The sequence below is a fragment of the Rosa chinensis genome, chromosome 5 (genome assembly GCF_002994745.2).
Source record: "Rosa chinensis cultivar Old Blush chromosome 5, RchiOBHm-V2, whole genome shotgun sequence".
Lineage (NCBI taxonomy): Eukaryota > Viridiplantae > Streptophyta > Magnoliopsida > Rosales > Rosaceae > Rosa > Rosa chinensis.
In genome coordinates, this window is record NC_037092.1 from 84,955,155 (window position 1) to 84,968,151 (window position 12,997).

Here is a 12,997-nt window from a genome sequence, read left to right on the forward strand (position 1 = left end):
GTCCGACCACATCACTTGTCAAGTTGATCGTGCAATTGACTCTTTAGAAATTGAGATCGATCATGAAAACACCCTATACTTTTGAGGGTTGCAAAATATAATTTACCATCTCTTTTTTAGCAAAGAAGCTAGTTATATATTGTTTTTAATCCGAGACTAAACTAGGCTGCCTGAAACTGAAGTGAAGTAAAATTCCATCTCTTTCTATGAACTCAAGTGTAATTTCAATCCAGAAAGCTCGTTACAACTCGAGGAGATATTCCACTCCATGAAATCAAACTTTGACCAAAACTCGATCTCATAAGTTAGTTAACTGATAGTAAGCAGGAAATTCTACAATAACATGTTCTCTTTCAGAGATTTAACCGACTTGTTCTTTGTTTTGTAATAGGTTGGGACTTGGAAGCAGCTAATCATGTGATGCTGAGCTTCTTTCCATGACTTCTCTGCAACTGAAATATTTTACAAAATATCTCATGTGACTTATCACATGAAACCAAATCATATGCCTCATTCATTCCCTGTCCTTCCTGTGTTTTTGTTTAATGGAAAATTAGTATTCTATGTTAAGTGTTAACAAACACAGCTAAAGTTGGCTGGTTAAGCTTGCTTTCCAAACGTGAAACACCCAAAGTCTTCTAAGAACTGTCCTCTTCTTTAAACTTTTACGTTTCACAATCTTCTATTCTTCTACCACTTTTACACCTACTTGTTGTCCCATATGTTCAGATCCCTTACGAAAAATAAGGCTAGAAAACAATGTAATTTGTGAAGCAAGGTTTTCACCAGAACATTTTCCGATTTTCGTGTATGTCCGATCCATAAACTTTTCTTGGTAAGGCAAGATGAAGTTACGACAATTTGGCAAACAAAATGTCTTAGTATCTTTGAGGCAATCGTCAAAACTTGTCTTAACATCTATGAAGCCACTCTCTTAGCACATCTTGGCCCTCATAAGCTTCCCTGCTTCAAATGTACTCTTCACTTTCAGAGTTGCATCATTATTAGAATTTTTTCCACCTTGCAGCCACTTGGTCTCCTTAGTTCGGAAATAGGTTGAAATGAGAACATGATTCTAGTTTTTGGCAATAAGGAGATTACTTAAAGTATCAATCTGCCCAAGCCCCATCACGCATATGGAAATTGATCATTTTCTAATATAGCATGATCTTCCCTATTAATTTATGCGATTCGCATCTACTTGATATAGCAAGCTCTAATTGATCCACTTGGGATCAGAAAGTTTCAAGTCTTTACTCTGTTTTTAATAACGCCCGTGTGTTTATCAAAATTTTCCCTTATTCCTTAGTTGTTACTAATACTTCTTGCGAAATGATCCCCTACTGATCTTATGGCTGTGTTAATCTTGTACGTGTTCCAAACAATGGTCGTTTTGAGGTTAATTAAAGGTTAAACTCTTTAGTATTTAAGTGTTTAAACAACGTAGTTTTAAACATAAGTACAAGATCAACACAAAGACGATGAGTAGGGAAGTCGAGATCACATTCTTTTGCTTTCTTGTTGAGTAGTTAGGTTTACAGTCCATGTATGTCATGGCTGACGTCTAAAGTTTCAGTAAGGATCCAACTCCATAGACAGAAGTCAATTAGTCAATGAGGTTGAAGAAGGTTTATACTTATCACTAGATCTGATCAAGGAACCTCCTGAGAGTTGTATTAGAATATATTTGGTGAAATTTTCTTAAGACTATTTCCATTTGCTTGATTCACGAGTACATGTGAATTAAAGAATCTTTCTGCAGATAAAAGCATGTGGTCTATGTCAGCACTCAGCAGGACTATGATAGAACACGCTGATCACATCTAACCATTTGATAGAACACTGTGGACCAAATCCAGAAGCTCATGGTTTTCCGAAAGATTGTTTTATTGTATTCATAAAAATATTGAAAACAGGGCATCACCCTAGTACAGATGAGATAAACATACAAATCAGTAATAGGAATTTGACAAATGAAACCGATGAAAGAGCACGCAGCTTACTCAGTTGATTCATTTGAAAATCAATACATATCTCATTTGATTTCCCCACTGTCTGACAATAATGAAGAAGCAGAATCCTTCCACACAACATTACCATAACCAAACAATCTTGCAAAGCAAGAAATCAGCTGGTCGTGAACTACTTCTTCTGTAGGAAGCACCAAGTTCGTCTCCTTTCTCAAAGACGTAACTTCTTTATCAGCAATACCGCACGGCACAATATGCTTGAAATAGTTCAAGTCCGGATCAATGTTGAATGCCAACCCATGAGACGTCACTCCATACGAAATGCGCACGCCAATTGCACCGATCTTTCTCTCTCCAACCCACACCCCAGTCTCTCCTGCTTGCCCCGGACAAGCCTTCACGCCATACTGAGACGCCAATTCAATCATAGTCAACTCAAGCTTCTCCACATATCTCCGAGCCCCAAGCCCAATATCCCGAAGCGAAACAATGGGATACAAGATGGCCTGGCGCGGACCATGAAATGTAATGTCACCTCCTCTCTGCGTATAGTGCAGTTCAGCTCCTATTCCTTTTAGATCAGACTCAGGAATCAACAGATTGTGATCAGTCCGCCGCTTGCCAAGGGTATAAGTCGGCGGATGCTGCAGGGCCAGGAGAGTATCCGGAATCTTATGAACCTTTCTATCGGATACCAGCTTCTCCTGAAGCTTAAGTGCCTCCAGATAGTTGATAGTCCCCAGTTTCCAGACCTCAAGACTCCGCGGAACTCTCATTTCCTGCAGACCACAGCTAAATCAGTTATACCTTTGTCTATAGGAATCATCTCACATTGCACATTGTCTTTGATAGACTAGAGAAGCTGAGTAGCGTATTACAACTTCATAATCGAAAAACCAATACAACATATTATGATATGGTTGTTGGGTATGAGATTGAAGCTCAATATGGAGCTAGAATCAATCAAAATGGCGAAAGTGTTGCCCGGAAAGTCATTGAAGCGTTTGATCAAACAGGTGGTGGGCATTTTAAGCATGGATTCGCTGATTTAAGGCAGCTCAAACATTGAAAAAGAAATTACTGATATCACATTTTGAGTGGAGAATTAATATCCAATGGAGTTTCGGGAAACAGAGTGAATGGATTTTCGTACCTACAGATATCAAACAACCAAAGAAGAAGCAAAATCTTGAGGTTCTGAGTGGCCCAGTTGTTTGTTTGGCACGTATCGATCTATAATCATCTAAGCTAAACGCACCGTTCCAGTTTTTTTATTTTTTCCGTTTTATTAGGCAAAAATGATTTTTTTTTAAATAATTTTTTAAAAGAAGGATAAAGCGAAATTATATTTTCTAAATTTCAAAATGCTTTTGAAAGTTTAGTGGAAAAAAATAATTTTCATATTTTCTAAACTGAGAGAATAAAAAAGTAAAAACATCGAATTATTGTTTTCAATTTCTATATTTTTTTGTCGGTGAGCTGTGATTTATTGGTAAATTATAATTCCAACATTGTAAAGGTCATGAATTCGATTCTCTCTGACATATCTAAGCGTGGGGTGGGCTAAGGTTTTTTTTTTTTTTTTTTTTTTTTTAAATATATATATATATATATAAATAAAATTTAAAGATATTTTTTATTTTTACGAAGCTCAGAACTCACCACTAAAAATCTTCCCTTCTTTCGACTAAATATATAATTTCAAAGCTTGCCTAACGGACAATTTTTAAAGATATGTAAGAAAAAAAAAAGTGAACAGTAATGATTGAAAATAAAGGCACAATAAATATAGTATGCTATGTGGGCTATATGATTGTCCCTTTTCTAGTACAAATAGATTATCAAAACTTCAGTATCATCTGAGCCTTCAGTATCAAATAGATTGTTTCATCAAATCGGCTTTCGCAAATACTGCTTAATAGAATCTTAACTAACAGTGAACAATTCTCTAGGCTTTGTATTTTCTATGCATTTCTTTGAGCTATTTCACTTGCATACAGAAACCAGAATCATACAACATTAATGCTTTATTCCAATGTCGGAGTGGGAAAACTGAAATCGACTATTATATACGACAGATTGCTATGACCAAAGATAAACTGTTGGGTCAAAAACAAAAAGAGGCAATCTGCTTTTGTCATCTGTATAACATTATGATCACACAACAACTCATGATGAGCAAGAAAGCATGCAAACTCCAGGCCGATAAGCCCAGGCTGGGGGCAAGCGAGCATATTTTTCCATTCCTGGTTGCTCATCAAATGGTCGTTCCATTACTTTAAGCACCCTTTGAACCTCTCCAAAATCACCTTGTTCAGCTGCATCAATAGCACTCTGGCATAAGTAGTTTCTGAGAACATATTTAGGGTTCACCGCATTCATTGAGGCCTTCCTCTCCTCATCTGGGATGCCACTAGCAGATAGCTGCAAAAGCAAAAGCCACATTATGTGGGAGTTAAATATGAGCACAGAATAATCTTTGTTATTTGACAGGATATATATTATCTGAAGTGAACAGAGAGTCTCAAAAACTCATCGGTATCAAACTAATGTACTTTTGAAGAATAAAAGTACATGAAAACCAGAGTTTGAAGTATATGTACCTCCTCTATGTAGATTCTCACCCAGCTGATCCATGCCTCCTTCCGCTCCTGGCCAATATCTAATAAAACAGCCTTTAGTGGGTTTAACAACTCCTCATCTGGGATGCCGGGATCAGCTTTGATATTGGAAAGCAACCGGAAAAAATTTGTGTAATCCACTTTGTCAACGGCCATATTATTAAGAAGTTTACTAATCAACTGTTTGACATACTTGGGGAGACCAAGTTTTTTTGTCATTATAGCTTGATAATCATCCATGAATCTGGTTCCGTATCTGTAACAAAAGCAAAAAAGTTAAAACAACTAATTTCTAGTACATTTGGACCAGGAACAAATGAACGTATGGGAATCACAACTACCTTTCCATTGCATAGTTTGCCTCCTTCTCATTTATCAACTCGGCAGATGACAAGGTTCTGGTTAATTGCATAATATTCCATAAGCCAATATCAGGTTGATTTGCAAAACAATATCTCCTCCCAGGAAGATCAGTTGTATTCGGAGTGTAACTTGGATCGAATGCATCCAGAAATCCAAAAGGACCATAATCAATGGTGAGGCCCAAAATACTCATATTGTCAGTGTTCAACACACCATGAGTAAAACCAACCCCCTGCCATTTGGCAACCAAGGACGCAGTTCGTTCAGCAACCTCCACTACCCAGGCTGTTAAGATACCATCAGGCAAGTAAAATGACAACAAAACAGTTGATCAGCAATACATGTCGAACATTTATATCAGAAGTTATTTTGGCATGGCCAGTAAGGGTAGATGTGACTACAAAAGACCAACATTTTGCATAAGGGGAGATTTCCCATCTCAAAATCAGTTGCCCCATGTGGCAAACATCTAGCAATGAAAATGTACAAGATAAATAGAAGTTCATGACGAATCAACTCTTTTCTTTTCTTTTACATAATCCACAACTTATATAAGTTCATATTAAAATGGACCAGAATATCATACCAAACATCTAATTGAACTCATATACATGATGAAAATGAATGGAAGCATCTCTAGAACTAGATAGATTCCCGAAAAAAAGGTTGAACATAACGAGGCATCCAATTGCATTTCATTTGAACCAAAATATCAGTTGGACATAAGATGTATTCAATTTCATCTCTTATCACTTTTCCCATATGGGAGGTGAGTACACTACTAAAGAAGTTGTGAATGCAAAACTTCGAGAAAACTACTGTACCAAATATGTTTGCAGTGGAACTACTAGATCTGTCACTACTAAAATAGTCTGCAGCTATCAACTGAGTATACTAAAACCGTAGTCTGAATATTAAATAAACCCAAATGTACTTTCTAGAGAAAAGGAGAAAAGTAAGAGTTAACTGCTACTACAATGGCCTGAGATGGACATAGGAAAGCACGAGGTAAGAAAATATGACCCACAAAATTAGTACTGAACTTGTGAATTGAACTTTTATTTCATTACACAAGAAGACAAAATTATCATGCATCTTCAAAAACAATAAAGATGATTGATTACCTGCATACTTGTTAGACGTTAGATCCACGACTGAATGTTCATCATTGCCTGTACTGAAAGACAAACTCTCACTTTTACTCATGTTCTCTATATGAGGGAAGTGATGCCTAATGGTATAATCTGCTAGAGTACGAACAATGGCAAGGTCCTCATTTTCCCTAGAGGCGTGTATTTGGTAGGATCCAAAGCGGAGGAAGGATGGAGCAACCCTACAAACAATTGCACCTGGCTCCTCCTTTGGATTGCCACTGCAAATTAAAGAAAAAAAATTATAAGAAAAATGACGAACACATATTTTTATAAATTATGAGGTCCGGGAACCAAGTTTACAGTCTCAGTTGCAACATGCACCCTGGTAAAGTTTACAATTCCATTAATTCACCGATCTTTGAGGATGAGCAAGATATTGATATGTTAGCACCAGATGAACAATAATGTTTACAAATTTGGAAAAATAAAACAAAATGAAAGCAGACTAAAAGACTTATTAACCTATGAAACCTTGAACTTATGCAATGGTTTCAGAAACAATAGATTCTTAGTTAAGACATAGATATCCTCAAGATTTTTAGGAAATGTCAAAACAATGTGCCAGATGAGATACATATCCATTATTCAGTAGAAAATAGTCATTAAATTAAAGTTGTATTGAACATACTCATAAAACATGTCACGGGTGACAAGTTTTCCTGTTGTCACAAGACATAGAGCACGAGTTGTTGGAATTCCAAGACTATGCATTGCTTCACTGCAGAGGAATTCCCGGACGCTACTACGAAGCACAGCAAGGCCATCTGCAAACCGGCTGTAAGGGGTCTTTCCAGCACCTTTAAGCTGCATTTCCCACCTTTCAGATTTAGAGTTAAGAACCTCCCCGAGTGTAATAGCCCGACCATCTCCCAACTGTCCCGCCCACATGCCAAACTGATGTCCTCCATAGCACTGAGCATAGGGTGACCTGTACAAACATAAATAAATTATAATCCAGGCTGTATTGACAAAAACCCTAAATTGCACCTTATGAAAAATATTCAGAGAAACACTTACGATCCAACTAAAGGAGACGCTCCAGAGAATAAAAGGGGGAAATCTGGCCTTTCAAATCTGTAACTCCAAGACGAGATGCCACATTAGTCCCAAGAAACATGATACACATTGCGTGCAAAAAAAAAAAAGGTAATCACTCATCTCATCAAACTCACGTAACTAACATATGTAATATCAGTCAGGCGTTAATGGAACAGCAAGTCAGATACCAAAACAAAATCATTAATCGAAGCAACACGACAGAATAAAATTAAAAAAAAAAAAAAACAAATTTACTACGGATCAATACCATATATTGCTCAGTGATATATCAAAATTCCAGTAAAAAGCGCAGTTCAATCGAAAACAGGAATCTTGATAACCCTAAAACATCTGAAAATTTAGTGACTTTAACAAATCTATGCCCAGTGCAATAGGTTCAACCCACTACAAATGTCATTGAACTAAGAAGAAATATCTATACATCTAGGGGCCATATTTACTATTTTTCCACAGAGAAATTCTAATTGTAGAGTCAAGATACTTCCACATTAAGTACCTACCGAAAGGTTCTAGTGTAGAGATCAGCAAGACACTGATTTGGAAGGGTACCCACTACTTTATTTGACTCCCATAAAAGCCTCATACCCAATAGTTCAAACTATTCTCCCCAATTAAATGCAAGTTCCTCTTGCTGGATGTATTGAAGATACTCTTAACTTTAAGCTTATTTTCTCCTTCATGCTCTATAAAAGCATTAAACTTGATGTTTCATAGACTGCAATAAACAAGAATACTCACTCTTGAGGATCCAATTCAAACAACTCAGCAACCAACTCTGACCAGGCAACGAGCTGAGGATCATCAACTTGAGCTGACGGGGTTACTTTTGTAAAACAGGCACGCAACACCTGATAATCAAAACCGAAAGAAGCATAAAGATAAAAATCATAACATAACACTCCCCTTGCAATTAAAAATACAACCTATAGCTCAATGAAGAAGATGGTATCAGAATCAGAATCACTAAAACTCAATGTTCCATCCTGACTTAGCCACTTCTCGATTAATGCAGTACAGTTTTCACAGTTGACATGTTATATTAACAAATTTTCTATCTTTGTTGAAAACCATAAGCCGAAGCAAATGCCTTTAAGCTAGTAGACAAACACATGCTACACAGGATTCACTTTCTTCGACTACCTCAGCATCCAAGCACAACATTTTCCACGAGATAAAATACAACGAAAATTACCTAAATCCCAAAGAAGCATACAAATACAAATTTATACAAATAACACACTCCTATGCTTAGTAAAACTCAATCTGTAGCTCAAGAGCTAAATTAGACCATACTCCACTAACAACACGAAACCGGTAACTATCTTCGCCATTTCTCTATCGAAATAGTACAAATTTCTCAGCTGTATGTTCAAATTTAGCAAATTTTCCAAAGCATTTCAGCTAGTTCACAAACACATAACAGTTAGCTTTCCATTACTTGAATCGATTTCTCAAATTTCTCACACAAACCCTAACCCTAAGCCAAAAATACGAAATAGAACCAGAACCAGAGCTAACCTCTCGTGGAAACGTATCGGTCCTGGGATCACCAGGCAACTCTCTAACAAACGAGTTATCCCAGTTCAGATCTTCAAGCTTCAACCGCGCTCTCGGCGCGTTATTCCCACCGTCGGCGGCCAAGCTCTGGTTGCGCAAATCGCGCGTGACGGCTTCGACGGAGGCCTCTGTCGGTGGCGGCGGCGAGTCCATGGGAGCTGCTGATTGTTGGGGGCTATGGCCGGCGGAGCTGAGGTGGCATGCGAGGGTGGGAAATTTGAAGGGAGTGGAGGGGTAAAAGGGGAAATTCGGGGGGCGACGGCGGAAGATGAGGGCGGAGGTGAGAGAGGGAAGGAGAGAAGAAGGTAAGGAGGCTTTGGAAGAGAAATGCGAAAGGATTTGCATTACTTCTTGACGGTCCTCTGGTCTCTCTTAATAAATTTCTATTTCGGGTGTTTTTGCTTAAAAGTACGATTTTGTCTTAGAATATAACTAAAATTATTTTTTTGTGAAAATGTGTTGTTTTTGGAGAAAAAAATAAATAGAAGCACTGAAAATTCATACATTAGTAAATGTTTTTGTAGGAAATTATGAAGAAATTTCACTTAGATTTATTAAGATCATAAGGACATTCTGTAAGAGGTTAGCTCTTATTATGTCTTACAGTTCTCGTCTCTCGTTCTTGATAGTGTTTAGTGGTTAATTTTTTTATATTTAAACTGATTTAATTTTTTTATTAAGGCTAGTATTCTTGCTTCCTTTCTAGCTCTAGCCGATGGTAGAGTCGTGGATTTTTGCAAGATATATAGCATTGTGTTGTGAGATACATCCCACAACTTGATTGGTTGTCTTTTAGTTTTGTATTTCTACCATCGTTTTGGTGTGACTCAAAGGGAGGTTGACGATTTTAAAACAAGCTTCGGAGGACACTTTCTTTTCATATTTAAGGTTTTGGAAGACAAAACAATCACTATCTCACTATCTGATTGGTTGACTATGTTATTTTTTTTCCGATGACATGTTGACTATGAGCTTGCAATTAATGAAATTGACACTTAAACTTCAAGGAAATTGTCTACTTATCCATTCTCCTTTAAAATTAACATTTTCCATCCAATTCTTCAGCCACATGAATACAAGGCTACTCAAAAGAAAATATGAATATAGGCCCACGTCTTGGGTATGTGGGTATTAGAGTCATAGAGTGAGACAACAAAAACAAATTATCAAATAAACAACTCAAATGCTACAACTAGTTTTTTGTGAGTCGAATTCACAAAATTTAAAAATTTGTTAAATGTTAATATTTGAAAGGTCGGTAGTTTTCTTATTTAATTTTTGAAAAATACTTCAGTACATTAATGTACCGATACATCAAGTAGATTAGATTCAATACAGATGTAGACTAGCTCGGTACAAGGGTAGACTAACTCCATACATGTCTACCCTTGTACCGAGATAGTCTACCTCTGTATTGAACCTAGTCTACTTGATGTATCGGTACAGTAATGTATTGTAGACGATCCCTTAATTTTTCACGTAAAATTTTTCACATTTGAAATCACTCACAGTTCAACTCTATTATGCAAAGTTAACAAATTCGGAATCCTTAAAATTAACTAGTTAACCAAGATAAAAAAAAGTATTGTACTCAGCATTCCAGACTGATTCAAAAACATCATAACTAGTGTTACCTTCTAAACTTGTAAATGACAAGCTGGCATAATTCATCAAATAAATTGTGATTCACAATATTTGAGTAAGTGCAGTAATCTTGAAACGTCTTCTTCTACGCTATCCCATTTTTAGCTCCGGTAAGCACTGCATGCTGATTGTATGGTTGATATGCAAACATAGTATGTTTTATTAATTTGCTCCAGTATCTTATCACAAATTTAATTATGTATAATATACCTATATATAGAGAGAGTCTTTAGTATCTTATATATATTAAGGACTCATCGAGGACTTTCAAGTTGAACTGTAATAATGTATTGGACATTAATGTTTAAAATATCAATTACTGATCCAGTAATTGAACTTGAAAGTTTTCAGTAATAAACAATAGTGCAGAAATACTTGTCTCTAAATGCGTGCCAAATTTTCTCTTGCATTTGTAGATTATTGGTGTCATGACCTTCAAAAGGTACTTGGTTCATGAGAACTACTTCACGACAAATCAAGCTAAATAAATACACAGAAAGACCAACTAAACCGGCTATGAATGACGGCCCCTCATTCATTTTGTGTTTAACCCCAGCATGTACTCTACTGCTGCACACTCTTCCGGAGCCTTCTCCTGCTACCAACCAAAGAGTCGACCTCTCACACTGATCATCTCCTGTTCCATAAAAAAAGTGCTCATCCTCGACGCCATACATTGGACGTACTCATAGGACTCCTCTCTACCGTCTGATCCGACACTATTTGGGACTATTCTAGTGGTTTTTGATGTTGCAAAGCAGAGATATAGAACGATCCTAGTACTGTAGCTAGAGAACACACTCTCAAAACTTCTTCGCCTGGAGCAATTAATAGCTGAAGTGGATGGATGTCGAGCTTGAGGTAGTGTTCATATAACAGAGGATAGTGTTTTGGTAGCTGCTTAACATTTTCGTTAACAACTCAAGGCTTTCACTACATTGATCGTCCGAAAAGGATCGGAGACTTGTTTATTTAATAACTTCTACCTATCTTGGGAGAAGTCTTAGCCATATATACAACCATTATTCGCCAATTTGCTTTCTTTAAAGCCATATTATTTGAGGATGGCTTACAAGATTTTCATGGCCGGGAAGACTCGCACAGGAAAGTATAAGTAGTTTATTTTCTTTGAAGAATATTGGCAACAGAACTAGTCAAGAGGGACTTGTTCCTTGTCCACCTTTTTTCCTCATGGTTTCAAAAACTTGATCAAGACAACAAGACACCCACAACCACAACGCACAGAACACGTTATTAGTCACAATTATTACCAACTCTTTAAAATGTCTTTCCACAAGTAGCTAGAATGGTAGGTTATTATGTGCTAAATCATGGGCCGAAGGAGCATGGGGCCACAGCGGTCACCTTGCACACCCTGAATATCCGCTACGACGTGCCAACAGGCAACATAATAAAGAAAATTATATAGCATTAACTTTGAAAATCAAACGATAAGAGCAGATTTGATAAGTGCTAACATGTAACATAATAAAGAAAATTATAAAGCATTAACTTTAAAAATCAAACTATAAGAGTAGATTTGATAATTAATTGTCAAATCTACTCTTATAGTTTGATAATTATCAAATCTACTCTTATAGTTTGATTTTTAAAGTTAATGCTATATAATATTCACCGCTATATAATCTTTATTAGCAGTTAATAATCGAGCTAGGTACTACGTATCAGGCTAAACCATGCCAGTACTAGCGTCTATAATATTATTCTCCGCTAATAATCGAGCTAGGTACTACATACCAGGCTAAGCCATGCCAGTACTAGCGTCTATAATATATTATAGACGCTAGTACTGGCATGGCTTAGCCTGATACGTAGTACCAAGCTTGATTATTAGCGGTGAATAAAGATTTTTCAAGTATTTTTTGTGGGGGACTTTGAAATTCCAATTATTTATTCTATGATCAATACTGTTTGATTTCTATGTTGTTGTTCAATAGTATTCCCAAAAGCCTGTTATTGTTGTTCCTGTATTTCAATCTCAAATACCAAATGATTGACCTTCTTTGGGACAATTTTACTTCATGATGCTTGGTCTAGCCATGGGCATTGCTGCCTTTGCTTGGTCAGTATGATGGTTTGCAAGAAAATGAATCTTAATTATCATGACAAAAAAATTGCTTTGTACAACTGATCAAGATGTAAAACACTTGGACGTCAAGTTATTTTAGTATCTGTCGACTAGACAAAACAAAACAACAAAGATATATATAGTGTCCCGTCCCTATATATGTCTGCAAAATCATGCTTAACGTACAGTACCTTCGGAAGCTCAAATAGTTATCTAAATAGAAAGATAGAAGTAGCATGCATTTTGTAATTACTAGAAGAACGAATGGTTTGCCCTCGCTGTTTCGAATATCAAGATCGGAGGCAATGCAGGACGACCCAAGACAGAACAAACCAAACAAAAAGAGATGCTCAGAAAACAAAAATAATAATTTGGAAAGTAATTAATAGCATACTAGACAAACGAAACACTGGTTTTTTTTTTTCTTTTTCTTTTTTGGATAGAAAATCAAAGGGAAATTTGATTCTATACCCAAATTCACACACACCTTTTAGATTAAGGCCCTGTTTGGGATTGTTTCGCTTTAAAAAAAAATTAGCT

The 12,997-nt window shown here is 36.6% G+C and overlaps 2 protein-coding genes across 2 annotated transcripts; both read right to left on the reverse strand.

The window, feature by feature from the left end:
- Positions 1-1,876: 1,876 nt before the first annotated feature.
- On the reverse strand, positions 1,877-3,243 carry LOC112164688 (octanoyltransferase LIP2, mitochondrial). The gene is made up of 2 exons (XM_024300974.2): positions 3,124-3,243; positions 1,877-2,749 (listed from the first exon to the last, which is right to left on the reverse strand). The coding sequence occupies exon 2, from the start codon at positions 2,744-2,746 to the stop codon at positions 2,036-2,038; it is 711 nt and encodes a 236-aa protein (XP_024156742.1). The 5' UTR covers positions 2,747-2,749; positions 3,124-3,243; the 3' UTR covers positions 1,877-2,035.
- A 658-nt stretch (positions 3,244-3,901) lies between these two features.
- Positions 3,902-9,107, reverse strand: LOC112164687 (protein adenylyltransferase SelO). Its single transcript, XM_024300973.2, has 8 exons — positions 8,686-9,107; positions 7,906-8,015; positions 7,126-7,182; positions 6,737-7,036; positions 6,079-6,326; positions 4,933-5,239; positions 4,574-4,847; positions 3,902-4,394 (listed from the first exon to the last, which is right to left on the reverse strand). The coding sequence occupies exons 1-8, from the start codon at positions 9,067-9,069 to the stop codon at positions 4,140-4,142; spliced, it is 1,935 nt and encodes a 644-aa protein (XP_024156741.1). The 5' UTR covers positions 9,070-9,107; the 3' UTR covers positions 3,902-4,139.
- Positions 9,108-12,997: the final 3,890 nt, after the last annotated feature.